The 16,296-nt window shown below is 40.2% G+C and overlaps 1 protein-coding gene across 1 annotated transcript in view; it reads right to left on the bottom strand.

Moving 5' to 3' along the window:
* The window catches only part of LOC120605942 (phosphatidylinositol-binding clathrin assembly protein-like), a 30,658-nt gene that overhangs the window by 6,566 nt on the left and 7,796 nt on the right, over positions 1-16,296 (bottom strand). The window contains exons 7-12 of the mRNA XM_039867042.1: positions 16,247-16,284; positions 10,308-10,387; positions 9,394-9,470; positions 5,673-5,756; positions 5,469-5,499; positions 898-1,024 (exon numbers count right to left, since the gene is read on the bottom strand). Of these exons, the coding sequence (XP_039722976.1) occupies positions 898-1,024; positions 5,469-5,499; positions 5,673-5,756; positions 9,394-9,470; positions 10,308-10,387; positions 16,247-16,284 (437 nt within the window). The remainder of the gene's footprint in view (positions 1-897; positions 1,025-5,468; positions 5,500-5,672; positions 5,757-9,393; positions 9,471-10,307; positions 10,388-16,246; positions 16,285-16,296) is intronic.

The raw sequence follows: 16,296 nt of genomic DNA, 5'->3' as shown, positions 1-16,296 counted from the left end.
CTATCTGCATATCTATCTCTTGAACCTCGTTCTTTCAATCTACTGCCACCATTCTAGCATCCTAGACCAGGCCACTCTAGATACCTTGCTTGGACGACTTGAAAAGATTTCTAACTGACTTGCCCAATTTGTGTCTTATTTCTCTACTATCCATTTTTCACACTATTCCAGAGCTAATCCTTCAAAAATGTGAAAGCGATCGTGTTATAGCTTTGGCTCCCCACTGCTTCTAATTATCCAAACTCCTGTACAAGTTCCTATGGGATCTGGTCTCTTAAATGCTCGAGCTTCATCTCTTGCTGCACCCATCACACGTTATGTTATAACCATGTTAAACTACTTACGGTCCTCTGAATAGCCCGTGAAGTTTCCTGCCTTTGCTCACACTGCTTCCTTTGGTTAGAATGCCCCATTTGCCAATAGGCGACTGTCAATTCACCTCATCTCCTTTTGTCTCATGTTCAGCTCCTTTGTGAAATTAACCAACACACCCACTAAGGTATTCCACCTCAGCACATATACTCTTCGATGCTTCTATTTGATAACGTGTCTATCTGCCCTACAGCTCCTGTATCTTTAGCTCTCAGCACAGTCCCCGATATCTAATAGGTGCTCAATAAATGTGGAATGAAATAGTAAAAGTGAAGATTCTGTGATGGAGAGAGAACTATAGACCTTACAGGTGTCTAAATTTGAATTTTCACATTTTCATTTGTGGAAGAGTTAGCTTAATATGTCTACAACAAATCTCAGCACGATACGTTTAAATTGTTTAAAAAGGAAACATTTCTTGCTCTGCCTACTTCTTTCATACAAATTTCTAAGCTACGTTATATGTATATATCGAAAAAAGATAAGAGGAAAAAAAGTAAGGTAATAATACATCACAAATGTTACCGTGTAGGGAATAGGAGAAATGGAAATGGAACTCCAGATGGTTGATGTGCAGGTACAAGTACTCAACTCCCAGTTCATTCCGTCCGTTATTTCCATCTCTGAAGGCTGACGCCACTTCATGTCGAATCTAAAAGGGGATTTATAAGGCAGCCCATTTGGAGAAGTGACAAATCTACCATTTAAACATCTAGTCAGGATATGGCCTTTGAGACCATGTTTATGCTTACCAACGGGTAAGAGACACTAGGGAGGAATCCCAAAACAAAGCCAAAAAGAAAGACCGCTGGCTATATTCTATATGAAATTAAGTTATCATTACAAAACTCAACGCTTCGGCTTAATTTTGATAGATAATGCCAAATTTAAATTCCCCAATAACGAAGTCTGAGAGTTCATAGAAAGAATTCGACAGTAGCAGTTTCCCATAAATAAAGCGACTTGAACGAATACATTTTATTCAAAACTATTTTAATACTTTTAAAGAAAAAAAAAACTAGTATTCTGCATGGGGGTGAATCGAAAGGGCACTAGAGACAGAAGTATTGAATTTTAAGACCCATCAGGCTATTCGCTAGCTTTATAACCTCGATTAGGTAACTGAACCTCTTTATTTTTAAAATGGGAATAAACAGCACATTACCTATCTGCTTCATAGAATTAGAGTTATTAAGAGAAAAATAATGCCACATAGGAAATATTTTGTATAAATAAGAGAATAAATAGAAAAGGAAACAAACTCTGATTGGACATCTATTCTTACTAGGCTCTGTTAGGTGTTTTCACAATCTTAAATATCATTTAATTTTCATAAGACCCGTGTGAAGTAAGTATTATAGATTCTCATTTTATGGGTGAGGAATCTGTCTCAGAGAGGGCAAATCTCTTGCTTAAGGGCCTACAGTTAATTAACAGCAGGACTAGGAGCCTATACTCTATACCAGTGGTTAAGATTATTATTCTCATCTTCTGCATGCATTTCATGTTCTCTACCAAACCATGCAATACTCTTTTCTGCATACACATTCGTGTTAACTCTAAGATATGGTTCTTGTCTCTGAAAGCTCAGTTTTATTCCGTTTTAGTCATTCGACTTATCTAAATTTACCTTCTGTCTATTCGATAAGGAGTTTTAAAAGTCAAATAGTATTAAAAGATCTGAAACCAAAACATCAGTCACCACTTCCTTCCCCAAGTAGCCACTCTTTTCCTTATGGTATTTAATTCCACAATGGAATATTTAGCACTCTGACACCATACTCTACTTCTCACTTCCTCTCATCTTTGAAAATAGATATATGATGTATACGTGTGTATACATGTATATATGTGTGTATATATATGTATGTTTGTATATTTATTTATTTATTCGTTCATTCATTCATTCATTCATTCATTTATATGAAATAGAGGTTAGCAGCCCCGACTGTAGAGCAAGACTGCTTGGGTTCGAATGGAGAAGACTGACTTGAAATCCCACGTCAGCCATTTAATTACTATATACGATCGGGCAACTTCCAGAATATCTGTATCTCAGTTTTCTCATATGTGAAATGTACATTGTGGATTCATTGCATTCATTTGACAAATATCCATTGAATATCTACTAGGTACCACACACTGTTCTTGGTGCTTGGAATATATAAAACAGATGAAAAATATCTACCTTCATGGAGCTTATGATCTAGTGGAAATAATAACCATCTCAAGTAGAAAGATTAAATGAGTTATGTATACTTAGAATGAACAGCATCTGGCTGAGTAAACAGTAAATGTTAGCACCAAATAATCTGTCATTTTCATTTTTTCCTGAAGATACCTCTCCTGGAGCTCTATACCCTTCTGTTCCCATCTAAACTGGCTTCTCTCTAGGTCTGCTGTACAAATGTCACCCTGAGACTTCCATTCTTGTTATATTGGGAATTCTTTCCAATTCTCATTTAAGTAGGGCTCTCTGTTTTCCTGAATCCAATGTGTTTCTCTTTCTTAGTTTACTTCTCTATTTTGCTGGAGCACAACTGGTAGGAGTTTCCTGAGCAAAGGTGCACAGTAGGTAATTTTTTTAGATTCTGGGTGTCTGAAAATGTCTGTTTATCTCTTGCATTTGTTTGAGAACTTGTCTGAGTACAGAATTCTAGATTGGAAATAAACTTCACTAAGAATTATTTTTAACAGGTCAAAGTATTGTCTTCTAGCTTCCAGCGTTATTGTTTAAAAGTCCAATGCTATACTTATTCCTAATCCATTGTTTTTGCTTTGTTTTCCTCAATTCTTGATACCTTCTCTATTCTGGACCTACCATTATCCTCTTTATTCTCTACCGAGATGAGTTAATCTAGTCTCGTGGCTTTAACTACCACATTTATGACTCAAAAAATTTTATCTCCAGTCCTAATATCCGGACTCATATGTTTACCTGCCTCTTGGATGTCTAACGCATACCTCAAACATAACATGTCAAAACAGAACTCTTGATTCAACTTACCTACGTAAACTATTTCTCTTTCAATCTTCCCCATCACAATGTGACACGTCAACCATTTAGTAGCTCAAGCCAAAAATGTAAGCACTGTCCCTTAATTCCACTTCTCACCTCACCTCTTATACCAAGTGCTATCAACTCCACCTCTAAAACATGTCCCAGATGCATCCACTTTTCATTATACCACCTCTTCTGCTACCATCACAGACAGGATGTTTCACACACGTGCTCCAAGCGTAAAGAGGCAGTCTGCACAGGTAGTGGAATTTTAAAATAGATTCCTGGATTTTATTTGTGAATATTTTATTTAGAATTCTGACATCTATAATGAATAAGTGTGATTGCTCGGCAGCTTCCTGTCTTTACTGGGCTTTGATAGTAAAGTTATGTCATTTCATACACAGAATTATAGATCTCCCCTTTTTTCTATAGCCTGGAATTGAAATTTCCTATTCTTTAAGGGCTAGATATAGCTCAACCACAAACTTATGATTCATCGGCAGATCTTCAATTCTTTTTTCAGAAACTTATGGGGTAATTGTTCTATATATGTTTCTGCTTCTTCTCAGATGAATTTGTTATTTATATTTTGCTTGGAAATAATCACTTTCCTCTAGATTTTCCAAATCTGTTGTTGCCAAACAGCTGCACAAAGTATTCGCTTATAATTATTTTAATCCCTTCTACATCTGTGGTTCCGTCAGCTCTCTTACTCCTTATGCTGTTTACTTTTCATTCTTTTTTCTGTTTAACCAAGGAGCTTATTTTGTTGGACCTTACAATGAAATACGTTTTGGATTTATTTGCTTTAGTTTGCAATTTTATGAATTTAAGCTTTTATCTTTATAAATTTTACCCTCCTATTCTTGTTATTTTATATGTATTTTCTTAAGATTAAAAACTAAATTACTGTTAATTTCTCTTTTTTCAAAATGATCAAATTTTCCTTTGAGTTGAGCTTTCACGCTGCACCATTAGATTTGGTATGCAGTTCTCTTTTTCATTTCTTCTAGAAAGCTGATAACTTGCCTTTGGTTTCCTCTTTCGCAAAAGGATTATATTTTTAAATTTATAAGTAGTTAAGATTTTCATGGTAAACTATTTATTATTTCTAATAATATTGCATTATGAGAGAATGTAGCCTGTAAAATTCTTTAGTTTTTGTTATGGTTTCCTTTGAGACTGCTTTGAAGAAAATGAACACGTGTGTGTGTGTGTGTGTGTGTGTGCGCGCGTGCGCGTGTGTGTGTGTATGCATGTGCACAGAGGTTTATTATTTCTTTATTATGCATTATTCGAGTTCCTCTATGTACTTACTTGCATTTTGTCTATTTGAGCTGTCCAACAATTAAAGAGGTGGTTTGAAATTGCCATTGCGCTTTTCTCAAGTTCTCCATGTATTTCTAATAATTTTTGCTTTATGTATTTAGCTTTGTGCATACACTATTAAGCCTGTTCTATCTCCATAAAAAGTGCCTTTAATTATTATATGATATCAGTCCTTATTCTGTTTAGTGCTTTTAACCTTACAGTCCACATTATTAATATTGTTAATATTATCACTTCTGCCTTCTTCTGGTTTTCGTTTGTCTTTTTTGGGAGGGGAAGGGGGAGCTGGTGGAGCTGAAAATGTTAGGGATTCACTCACCGAAGTAACATTATTATTGTATGATGCTCATCTGTGGGTTTTACTGTTTTTGTTTAATAAAAGTACTACTCATTTAACACACTATACCATAAAGTAAGAAAAGAACCGAGAATACAAAGAGCTATGAGGAATATCAATATTTAAGATTCGCTCAGGAAAAAAAAGATCCTTCAGATGAATCATAAAGGGATTGTCAGAGGAGCAGGAAGAGAACCACGTAATACAGTAGACTTTAACCAAGAACTTTACCTATGAAAATTGGGTTAGTATATAACAAATAAATTTCCTACTTTAATTACATAAAAAGTTCACATATCATAGAGTTTTATAACAAAGAATTCCCATATCTAATTTTAAAATAATAATTTTCTAGTTGTTACTCTCATGAGTCCCTTCCTCTCATATGTATTTACTGGCTATCATTTTTAAGTAATAAAAACTTACTTGTTGACTGGGACTTGTCCAAAGTTAAGATCTGTTTTATAAAACAAACACAAATTTCATATTATTTTTGTATAAATAATTTTTCTTAAAAATGCATATTAAATATCTATTTACAAATACAAGTATATACTTAAATATATAAATACATAATAATATATAAATGTATTAAAAAATATATATGGATATTTAGAAATGGATGCTTACTTCCTACAAGGCTAGTAAGTGAGCTGTCCAGGTTGTCTGCTATGGTTGTTTTACGTTCCCATCCGGCTCCAACAGCTGCATGGGCTTATGACGGTAACGTTGGTTATAATATATCACGTAGAGAAAATAAACTGAAAATAAGAGACAGAATTAGATGAAAACCTAAGCCAAATTTATATCAATACAGTAATGACTTATGTGTACCTTCCCGTTACAAACTAATAGGTTAATTATAATGTTAATGAGTATAAATGAAGTCATGTTAAATTATTAATTAAATAAATTTTAATCGAGCACTTGTTATATGCCAAACACTGTATTAGGGGCTAAAGATACAGCAGCGAATAAAAGCAGATAGAAATTCCCACCTTCATGTAGTTTACATTCTGATAAAGAAAATAACCAAGACAAATAAAGTATATAATATGTTAGACCATGGAAAAGTGCTAAAGAGAAAATACCAGGGAAAGGGGTATGATATGCTGGGGAATCGGGATATTTTAATTTCAAATAGGAAAAGCTCACCGAGAAGGGGACTTTTAAGTAAAGAACTGAAGGATGTGAGAAAGTGAACTATCCGATCCAGTAGAAGGGACAGCATGAACAAAGGCCCCGAGGAAGGAATGTGTTTGGTGTGTCTGAAGATTAGTGAGGAGGCCAATGTATCTAGAGTCAGAATGATCAACGGAGTCAGCAAGACAATGGAGGGCCTCGTAAAGAATTGTAAGGATATTTGGCTTTTACTCTGAGGCCACCATCTCGGGTTAACTTCTCTGAGATGGGGAAGCCATTGGAGAGATCTGAATACAGGAGAGACACGATCTATCTGACTTGTATTTTAATGAGATCACTCTGACTGTTACGTAAAGAACAGACTGTAGAGGGCAAAGGCAGAAGCAGGGAGGTGGTTAGAAGGCTCTTGTAGTCATCCAGGTAAGAGATCATGGTAACTTGAACTAGGGCAGTGGCACTGGAGGTGGTGAGAAGTAGTCGAATTCTGGATATATTCTGAAGACAGAGTCGACAGGGTTTTTTATAGATTGAATGTCGGGCGTGAAAGAAAAGAGTCAAGGACGATTCCAAAGCTTTTGGCCTGAGAAACTAGAAGAAATGCATTGCTATTTGCCGTAAACTGAGATGGGGGAAAAAAATATGGAAAAGGGAGGTTTGGGTGGAGCATCAGGAGCTTAGTTTGGGACATATTGAGGTTTGAAACCCTAGTAGATATTCAAGTGAAACCACTTAATAGACACTTGCATATACAATTCTGGAGTTAGGGAGGAATGGCTGTAGCCGGAGATACCAATTTGGGAGTCCTTATCATGTAAATGGTATTTAAAGCCATGAGCCTGGATGAGGTCATCTAGAAAATGAGTAAGTATAGATGAAGAAATGAGGATGAATCGGTGCAAAAAGTCTAGAAAGAAGGTGCCAAGGTTTAGAGAAGAAGAAAACCAAGAGGCGAGATGAAGAAAGTATCAGAGAAGACGGACTGATGGACTATGTGCGATGCTGTTGAGGACTAAGAAATTACCATGGGATTTTGCAACATGGAGGTCACTGGTGACTTCGACAAGAGCCACTTTAGTGGTGTGGTGGGTACAAAAACCTGATTCGTATCACATAAGTACTTAAAGTACTTAAAGTAAGGGAAATATTAACACATCTTTCTTAGTAACTTTCTTAGTAAGAACAAGCAAACAAAATAATCCATGCATATATATAGAGGATTTGAACGATACGATTAACGACCTTGACCTAATTGACACCGTACCCAACAATGACAGGATACAGTTTTCAAGTGCACGTGAAATTTCTACCAAAACAAAAAAGATTATATGCCGGGCCATGAAGCAATTATCAGCAAATTCCAAAGGACTGAAATTATACAGAGAAGGTTCTCTGACATAGTACAAGTGAGTTAGGATTCGACAACAAAAAAGATAATTAGGCGATCCCTATATACATGAAATTTAAAAATGCACTTCTGAGTAACACAAGGGTCAGGCCCTATTCTGAGCATTCTAAATTTATTCTGATAGCAACCTTATGAAGATAAGGAAGCCGAAGCAAAGAGAGGTTAAGCGATCTGTCCGAAATCACAAAGTCTATGAATGGTAGAGTAAATTTTGAACCCAAGCACTCTGGTCCTATGGCCAATATTTTTAAAACACAGTGATTTAAGAGAAAAAGCGGTTTTGCTGTCCACTTTTCAACAGAATCGTTTCAAACAACGAGGGTTAGGCAACCCGGGCCGAGTGTTGGGGTAGCGTGTATGGAGATCACCAGGAGTCAGTTTGGGTCTGCTGGTGATCAGGCCTACACACCTTCATAACAGCTTAGTAGTAGTTCCCCAAACCCCTCTACACTCGACCTGGGATTCGCATTCACAGCAGATTGAATCCACAGCTTGACAACCACTACATTTAACTGTCTTGTAACATCTGTTGTAAGCACTAATGGTTCCCAAACCACAGCGACTCAGAAAAATAGTCATTCTTGTGGAAATGAAGCAAATGTCCAATTTTCACTACATATGTGATTTACTGAAAGGACCAAACTTCATCATAGTTTTGGTTAAACTCACCCATTCAAGTTGCAGAAGGTGTGTCCATTGAGAATATATGCAGAAAAGAAAAATGAAAACAACTTTTAAAATATATACAAGTTTGTTTAAGTCTTTGAGTTAAACTAAGAACAAACGAATTCAGACACATATAAATCCTATGATAATATAGCTCATTATTACCTGGATTTGTGTCTACAAAATCAGGTAACATCATAGAAACACAATCACCCAGAATATGGCTGACTATGAGCGGTCGTGTGCCAGTAAGTGTATAATGACCAGCTCTCCAGAAAAAAAAAAAAACCAGAATGCCTGTTTTGTGGTGTTTGTCCATTCCTGTGGTGTAAAGGCTTCCATCATAGCCAATTTCAAGTTACCAGTGTGCCATCAAGCACCTTGTAAAATTCCTGAAAATTTAGCTATGGGCTCTTATAAGCTGGTATAAGCCATATCTAGTAAACTACTGAAGTATGAAGCAAACTAACCTTAAGAAATTACAAAGGACTTACATGTTAAGCATTACAAGGTATACCCTTTATGTATATAAATATGTGTTGTGCTTCTTTGTAAAATTTATCTTTTAATTCGTAATCATTTGCATGTACAAAATTCAAAAGTTACAAAATGGTATGAAGTGAAGACTCTCCCACCCACCTCTTTCCATGAGCCACCAAGTTCATCTTGGAGGAAGTGTATTTTATTCATTTCTTCTATAGCCTTACAGAGGTATTCTTTAAGAAATTATATATATATTCTTTCTTTATTCTGTTTTTTTTTTAAATGGCAGCATTCTATGCTTTGTTTCACATCTTGCTCATTTTTCCATTTAACGACACATCTTAGAGATCATCCCTTTTCAGTACACAAAAACATGCCCCTTATTGTCATTTTGCTAGTACAATATTGCAAAGAATATCCTTGTTCATATATCATTTCACAACTGTGAATATATATATTAGATATATCAGATATAAATTATAGATATATATAAATATATATACTAGATAAATTCTTAGAAATGAAATTTCTAGATCAAAGACTGCTTCAGGAAGAAGCAGCAGACATAGTAGGTGGTTAAGCAGTGGGTGAATTAAAGATTCTAACCCTATCCTAAATTATTGCTGATATAATCATATCATAAAGTTACATTACCTGCAAATAAATCTGTTTCTGGTAAAGCATTCACAACTGGTCCATTTGAGATGGAAGGAATCCATGCATGCTGGACCCTTAAGAATTCACAAGAAGGATGAGGCACACTGGAGAATAAATAGAATCACATATGTCCTACCCAACTGAGCCTACATTTCTTTAATTCATCCTTCTATCTATCCATCTATCCATCCATCCATCCATTCATCCAACTATATACTAACTATACATCTATCTGTGATAAAGAGATATTTAAGAAATAGTCAATGGACTTGCCTAATAGAAGGTGATAATATAAATCAATTACAATCAACATAACCTAAAAGCGGAATGAATGAATAATTCATGACCCTTACAGAAATTTTGAATATTGAAAAGGACAAAAAAGAAAATTGAAATCAACCATAATTTTCCACTCAGAAATAGATAATATGAACATTTTCAAGTGATGTACCTCAAAATTTCTATTACTCACAATTTGTGTGTATATGCATATAAAGAGGAGTACACATACACACATACCTTAATATTATTATGCACACCGTTTTGTGGATAAACATTTTGCCATGTCATTAAATAATCATCTACAACAGGTATTCTCACTAGGGGAGCCCCTAAAAAAGGAAACCAAATACTTCAAAAGAAGAGGTTATTCCAGTCCCAACCTCTGACTTGAGAATCACTCAGTGTGATAAAGGATTTCCTTTGGGAAGCAATTGCCCTTGTGAAAAGTATGGAATCCTACAAAAGATGGAAAAACTCTATTCTGTATTATTTATCATTTAAAATTACTACAGAGTATACCATCAGATTCAAAGCCCGTAATTTATTTAGTCACTCTCGTGTTGTCAAAATGAGGGAAATTATTTAGAGGGAAGCAAAATTACCCTATACTCAGACATTTGTTAACTTACCCATTAGATAGTAAAATGTCATTTTTTTCTTCCAAAGAATCTAAATGCTGTTTGAGTGCTTCAATTAAACCATGGGGTGCCTGAAATTAAAGTTATTATGACACAGTTATTTTCTGATAGTTCTTAGCAAATTCATACCCTCATATCACAAAAAAAGTTGTGAACAAAAATTAAGACAACTGTACAGCACATTCATTAAAGCTAAATAATTGCTACAAGTGAATTCATTATTAAAAGTAGCATCTCGGAAACAAATCGGATTTTTAAACTATGGTTTTTACTACATTCTTTTTAAAACAACTACCAGAAAGCCTCTTAAAATGAGCAATGAACTGGTAAAATATCTATCCCCTCTAAAGAAGACATGGGGCTTGAAATCATTTATTATTCGTGCTTCCTTCGTGAGTTCCCAGATCATAAAAGAAATCTCAGTAAAACATGAAGCCTCATGGAGAAGAGGATGCGAGGGAGAGAAGGAAACTGACAGAGAAAGAAAAAAAGAGACAACAGACTCTCACTCATATAGCAAATGCAATCATGGTTTCAGGTCTCTGGTGAATTGTCACCTCCCCAATGGGGATTTCCTTGATGACTCCATATAAAACAGTACCTACCAACAGTCTCTTTACCCTCACTATGTTTTATTTTTATTTACAGCACTTATCTTTACTGAAATTATAGGTTTCTTTCTTCATATGCTTATTGTCTCTTCTAACAATAGAATACAGACCTACTTCCAGACAGGATTTTTTTTCTGTTTTGTTCACTGATCAATCTTAAGTGCTTGGCACACAGTAAGCACTTAATATCTGCTGACCGAATATGGATACATCTTTTCATCCTCCAGTCCCAGTACAAATGGAAAAAGTGTGCTTCTCACATAAGGTCAATTCCCTGGAAGGATTATATATACCCCAGCATCTCTCCTGATCCAATCACTCACTCTTCGGGGGAAAGTTTATCGATAAACTACCATACACAAGTCACTGGGGATGTAGTCACGTGCAAAAACAACCTGTCCCCTGGCCTTATGACCTGGGAAGCTCGTCTGCCATTCTGGGGGGAGAAATATCAAATAATCACATGGATAAATGTAAACTCGAAGTTGTGAAAAGTACTACAAAAGAGCAGTACCAGATCAGCGTTTAAGTAGGGGAATCCGACCAAGTCAGGGAAGTCAGCGAAGCGAGCCCTCCTGAAGTAGCAGTTAAGCTGAGATCTGAAGGATAGCTAGGAGATGAGGAGGACAGTAGGAGAGGAATGAGCACTGTACACAGGAGAACAACATGTGCAAAGGCCCCCGGGAAGGGCATATGGTACAGGCCAAAAATAAAGATGAACCTCATTGCTAGAGCAGAGAGAGCAAAGCGGGGTGCAAGTGAGATGGAGCCGGAGAGAAGGCAGGGATTAGGCAATGAAAGCTCTTACATGAAAGACAACGTTGGGGAGTTTGGACTTTATCTTAAGAATACTGGGTGACCCCTGGAGGGCTTTGATGATCAGATGTGTATTTCGAAAAGATCGGCATTATGGTTGCATCGTGTAAAACAAACAGCAGGGGGCAGAATATATTGCGAAGACTGGGAAGTGAGAGATGATGGAAGTTGAAGCTAGGATGATGGTGTTGTGGCAAAGATGGACATACATGACCACTGAACTGGCAGCTGGAGGAGGGCTGAATGGAAGGGATTGTTTACAGAGCGGTAGGCAGGGCTAAGGGACAATTGCGAGAGAAAAAAGAAGAGCTATAAATGATTATAATGACACAACAGGTATAAATAAGGACGACAGGTATAAATAAGGGCAACAAACACATGGGTCTGCAAACAGAGAAGTCTGGGTACCACGCAGTGTCGGGGAGATGCTACAATCAGGCGGCCAAGCAGGAATCCATTCGGAGGGGTTCTGTTAAGCCAGATGTGGGGACCAAGGGAAGACCTCCCCGGGAATGCATCGTAACAACTTGGGCACTCTGAGCACAGCAGAGTTCGAGAAACTGTCCCTTGACAGAGACCCTCCCCCCCATCCCAAAATGATCAGGAGACTACCAGTGTCACCAGGGCAAACACACGTTTGGCACAGGGACAGAGAATTTCTACTTCATTCGATCAGCAAAATAACTAACGAAAAATAAACTAAATAGAATAATAAAGGTTGTCAGTCCTTGAACGCTGTTGGGAAACATTTTTCCACGCGCCGCGCCATCAGACACGTCCCCGACAGCGAGAAGTGTGTGGCCAGGCTGCCCCCGCAGGCCGCGGGCGTGGTGAGCAGGACGCGCTTAGCATCACTGGGGGCGGAGGAGGCACCAGGTGCTTCCCGGCGCAAGGGGAGCCGTGGGGCCGAAAGACGCCTTTCGGGGACACACGGTGACCCTCCGCCCGCGCCGTCAGGGAAGCGCGGGGGTGAAGGTGGGAACGTGCATCCGGGTGCACGTCGGAGCGGAGCCCGGTGGCTCCCCGAGTTTGCGCCCCTGGAGCTCGGATGGGGGGCGCGGCCCAGAGACGTTCTGTTCGTTCGAACTGTTCCCGGGGCGGCGCCCGCCACGCGCACACACGCGACGCCGAAAGGTCGAGAGGAGCGGGGCGGACGGGACGGCGGCGCACGAGGCGGCTCTGAGGGCCCCGGGCGATGCCGAAAGCGGGGCACGAAGGGGCGTTTCCTCCAGAACACAGCGGGGGCTGGGCGGGCCTCTCGGCCATGCCCGGCACGGGAGGTGCTGCTGGAGGCACCGGGAGACAGCGCCAGCCTCCGGCACACACGGGGCCCCGGCCACCCTCCGCGGGACCTGCCACAGGCACGGGCACGGGCTGGCCGGCCCGGCTCCTTGACGCCGTGCGCCGTTTGCAGGGGGCCTGGGGCGAGGCCGCGAGGCCGCGGGGCACAGGGGAGGCCGCCTGGATCCTCCCCTCCCACCCAGCTTGCGTTTCACTCCGTTCCAGGGGTTCTGGGACACCCCAGAAAGCACGTGACAAATGCCCTTCTGTACTGGCCGAGGGCCAGAGGCCAGAGCGCTGATGAGAAAGCTCTTCCAGTAAAAGGAGCGGACTTCCGGAGGGGGGAGGGGGGTCTGCATGAAAGTTTACCAACAAACACCTGCAATATTCAATCTATGAACCAGTAACTTCTTTTATCCAGTCGTCTGGTGATGGGCATTTAGTTTGCTTCCATATCTTGCCTGTTGTAAATTGCGCTGCCATGAAACTACTTTGTTTTGGATCCAGGGGTCCTGGAGACCAGAGTTGGCCTAAGGAGGAGAGATGGGGGCCCAAAGGGAAATGTAGACCCCCACGGTGAGGCTCCTCCTGTCAGATGTTCCCCTAGAGCTCCACCTACAGGCGCTGAGCACGGAAGGAGGCCAGAGCCAAGATGCCAAGCCCAGATCACTTAATGCTCATCTGTGCCCCATGACGCCTGAGCCGTGGTTCTCAGAAAAGGACCCCTTCCCACCTCTGTCAAGGAAGTGAGGTCAACGTGGAGAAAAATAAAAGAACTGCATTTTTGGAGACAGATATCTAGTCATGCTTTTGTAGTCTTTGTTCTAGAATTTTGAGGAATTAAGGAGCTGAGACTGTGTCTCATCGCAGCAGCCTCCTCCTGGTAGGCATCAAGCATGTGTTTGTGAATGAATGTGGATTGAAATCCACTGGTTATGGCGCCTTTGGGCGATGAAATCCCATCTTGTCTTCTACTTACCCAGGTGTTCTCATTGTCTCTCTCTGTCTGCTTATCTGACTTTTCATTCAGGAAGCTATGCATTATTTCACCCAACAGTGGTTCCCATTGGTTCAATGTGCAAACCTCCCATCTGTACCTGAAGGAATGTTTATGCTGCGCATACCACAGAGGACACAGTTCTTTAAAGATTTATGAGAAGCCACGGGACAGAAACTCCCTCCTTCTAACCTACCAAGCCTAACATTTATCTGCATCTGCATCCATCCTCTTCTTCTTGCCTCCTCTACCCTCTTATTTGAGGCCACTGCTTCCACTTCTATTCCAGATTCAATATCTTTTCATTCCCTAAGGAACCTTACTCTACTACCCGCCTCTTCACCCCCTCTCTCTTCACGAGCTTCTTCCCATACACATGACTACCACCTGAGCCAGGCACTGTGTGAATATGCCACATTCCTCCAGTCCCAATCAAGGCAGGTCTGCCACAGCGGGGTCAGGGACCTAGTTGGATAAAGAGCAAAAGCCCCAACTTATGGAGTAGGGAGAGCTAGAAGGGTGGCCATAAAAGTTCCGAGTCTCGAGATTCCCCCAAACCTCTGAGTTTAAGGAAGTGTCCTCCTCTCCTCGCCTTGTTGGAGATGATACCCCACAAGTTAGTTACATGCCCCATCAAGATCTGCCCCCATCCCTCTCCTGGCCTCTAGGACTCTAACTAGAGTTAAGTCACAGCATAGCCCAGTTAGGGACATGTCTCTGGAAACAGCCTCCACCCACGCTCCAGGCATAATAGTAAATAAAAGACAAGCCCGCCTCCCAGGAAGATGGCAGAACCTAGTGCCAATCTTAAAGATAAAAAGGATGCAGTGATGATAATCCCCATGAAGTCGCCATGTAATTCACCCCTATGGCCCCCCGAAAGAGTCAGGCCCCGGAGAATGACAAACCACAGCACAATAAATCAAGTAGTAACCCAATGGCAGTCGTGGTGCCAGCCACTATAGTGTCTTTGGTAGAGGCTGGTTAACACAGTCTCAGGTACACGGTATGTAGCTATCAATTTAGTGAATGTTCTGCTTTCTCTTGCTATCAAAAGTATGGATCAGAAAGAGTTTGTAGGTCTATGGAATGGACAATGGTATACATTTACAGTTTTGACCCAAGCTATGTTAACTCTTCTCAATCTTCTGTCACGACACGGTCAGAAGAAGTCTGGACCATTTGCTTACCCCTCAGAAAATCACACTGATCCACCTGTATCCAGGAGATCGTGCTACCTGAATCAGATGAGGAAGAAGTGGCCAGTATGGTGGAGACCTTGGAAAGCTCCATGCGCTCCAGAGGGTAGGAGATTAAGATTCAGGAGCATTCTATATCAATAATATTGTTAGGGTTCCTGTGGCCAGGAGTATACCAGGAAATCCCATCCAAAACAGAAGACAAAATACTGCATCTTGCACCTTCTACCATTTAAAAGAAAACACAACATGACACGCGGTGGGCCCGTATGGGTTCTAGAGACAACATGTCCCCACACCAAGAGAAACTGCTTTGTTCCACATCCCGGGTGACTTAAAAGCTGCCACATTAGTTTGGGACCTAGGGCAGGAAAGGTTTCTGTACCAGTCCTGGCTGGGCCAGCAGCCCTATGGTACATCTGGGATGGAGCACAGGCAGATCCAGAGGTCACAAACGGGCCGCATGAGCAGACTGCCACACCCTCGTTTCATCCACACCTGCTGCATCGCCACCTCTACCGCACATCACACCGATTGCCATGGGAGGGATTCCTGATGACCAGCTTCCAGGGAAGGAAGCAACCTGAGTTCATTCGATTCTCACAGCACTGCTATGAGATAGACAATAGCATCACACCCATTTTGCAGTTGCAGAAACGAGGCACAGAGACAAGAAATGAGTTGTTTGAGGTTCCACACCTGAAAGGTAAACAAGGCAGCCTCAAACCTAAGTTCATTATTCCAAATATTCTGCCGTTTCCACTGATAAGTTCTGTCCATTTAAAAAGCATGGTCTAGTTGTTATACTGAGTCACTATTAGCACTCAGCAGGGACAGCCTCTTTTATAAGATCAACAGCTCACAGACCCGTTCAGAAGACACAAGTCTATGTGTATGTACATATATATGTCATTCGCGGGGAAATAAAAATACACATGCAGGTATATGGCAAAGGATGGAGTCTCAGATGATTAATATAAGACACACACAAACATAAAGACAAAAAAGTCATTTAAAACCACTGACCTGAGCAAGGTATGGAATGCCGTTCTGCTGAATTCCAACTTCCTAGATTC

This window comes from Pteropus medius, unplaced genomic scaffold (assembly GCF_902729225.1).
Source record: "Pteropus medius unplaced genomic scaffold, Ma_sr-lr_union100, whole genome shotgun sequence".
NCBI lineage: Eukaryota > Metazoa > Chordata > Mammalia > Chiroptera > Pteropodidae > Pteropus > Pteropus medius.
This window is presented reverse-complemented; position numbering and strand designations above follow the sequence as displayed.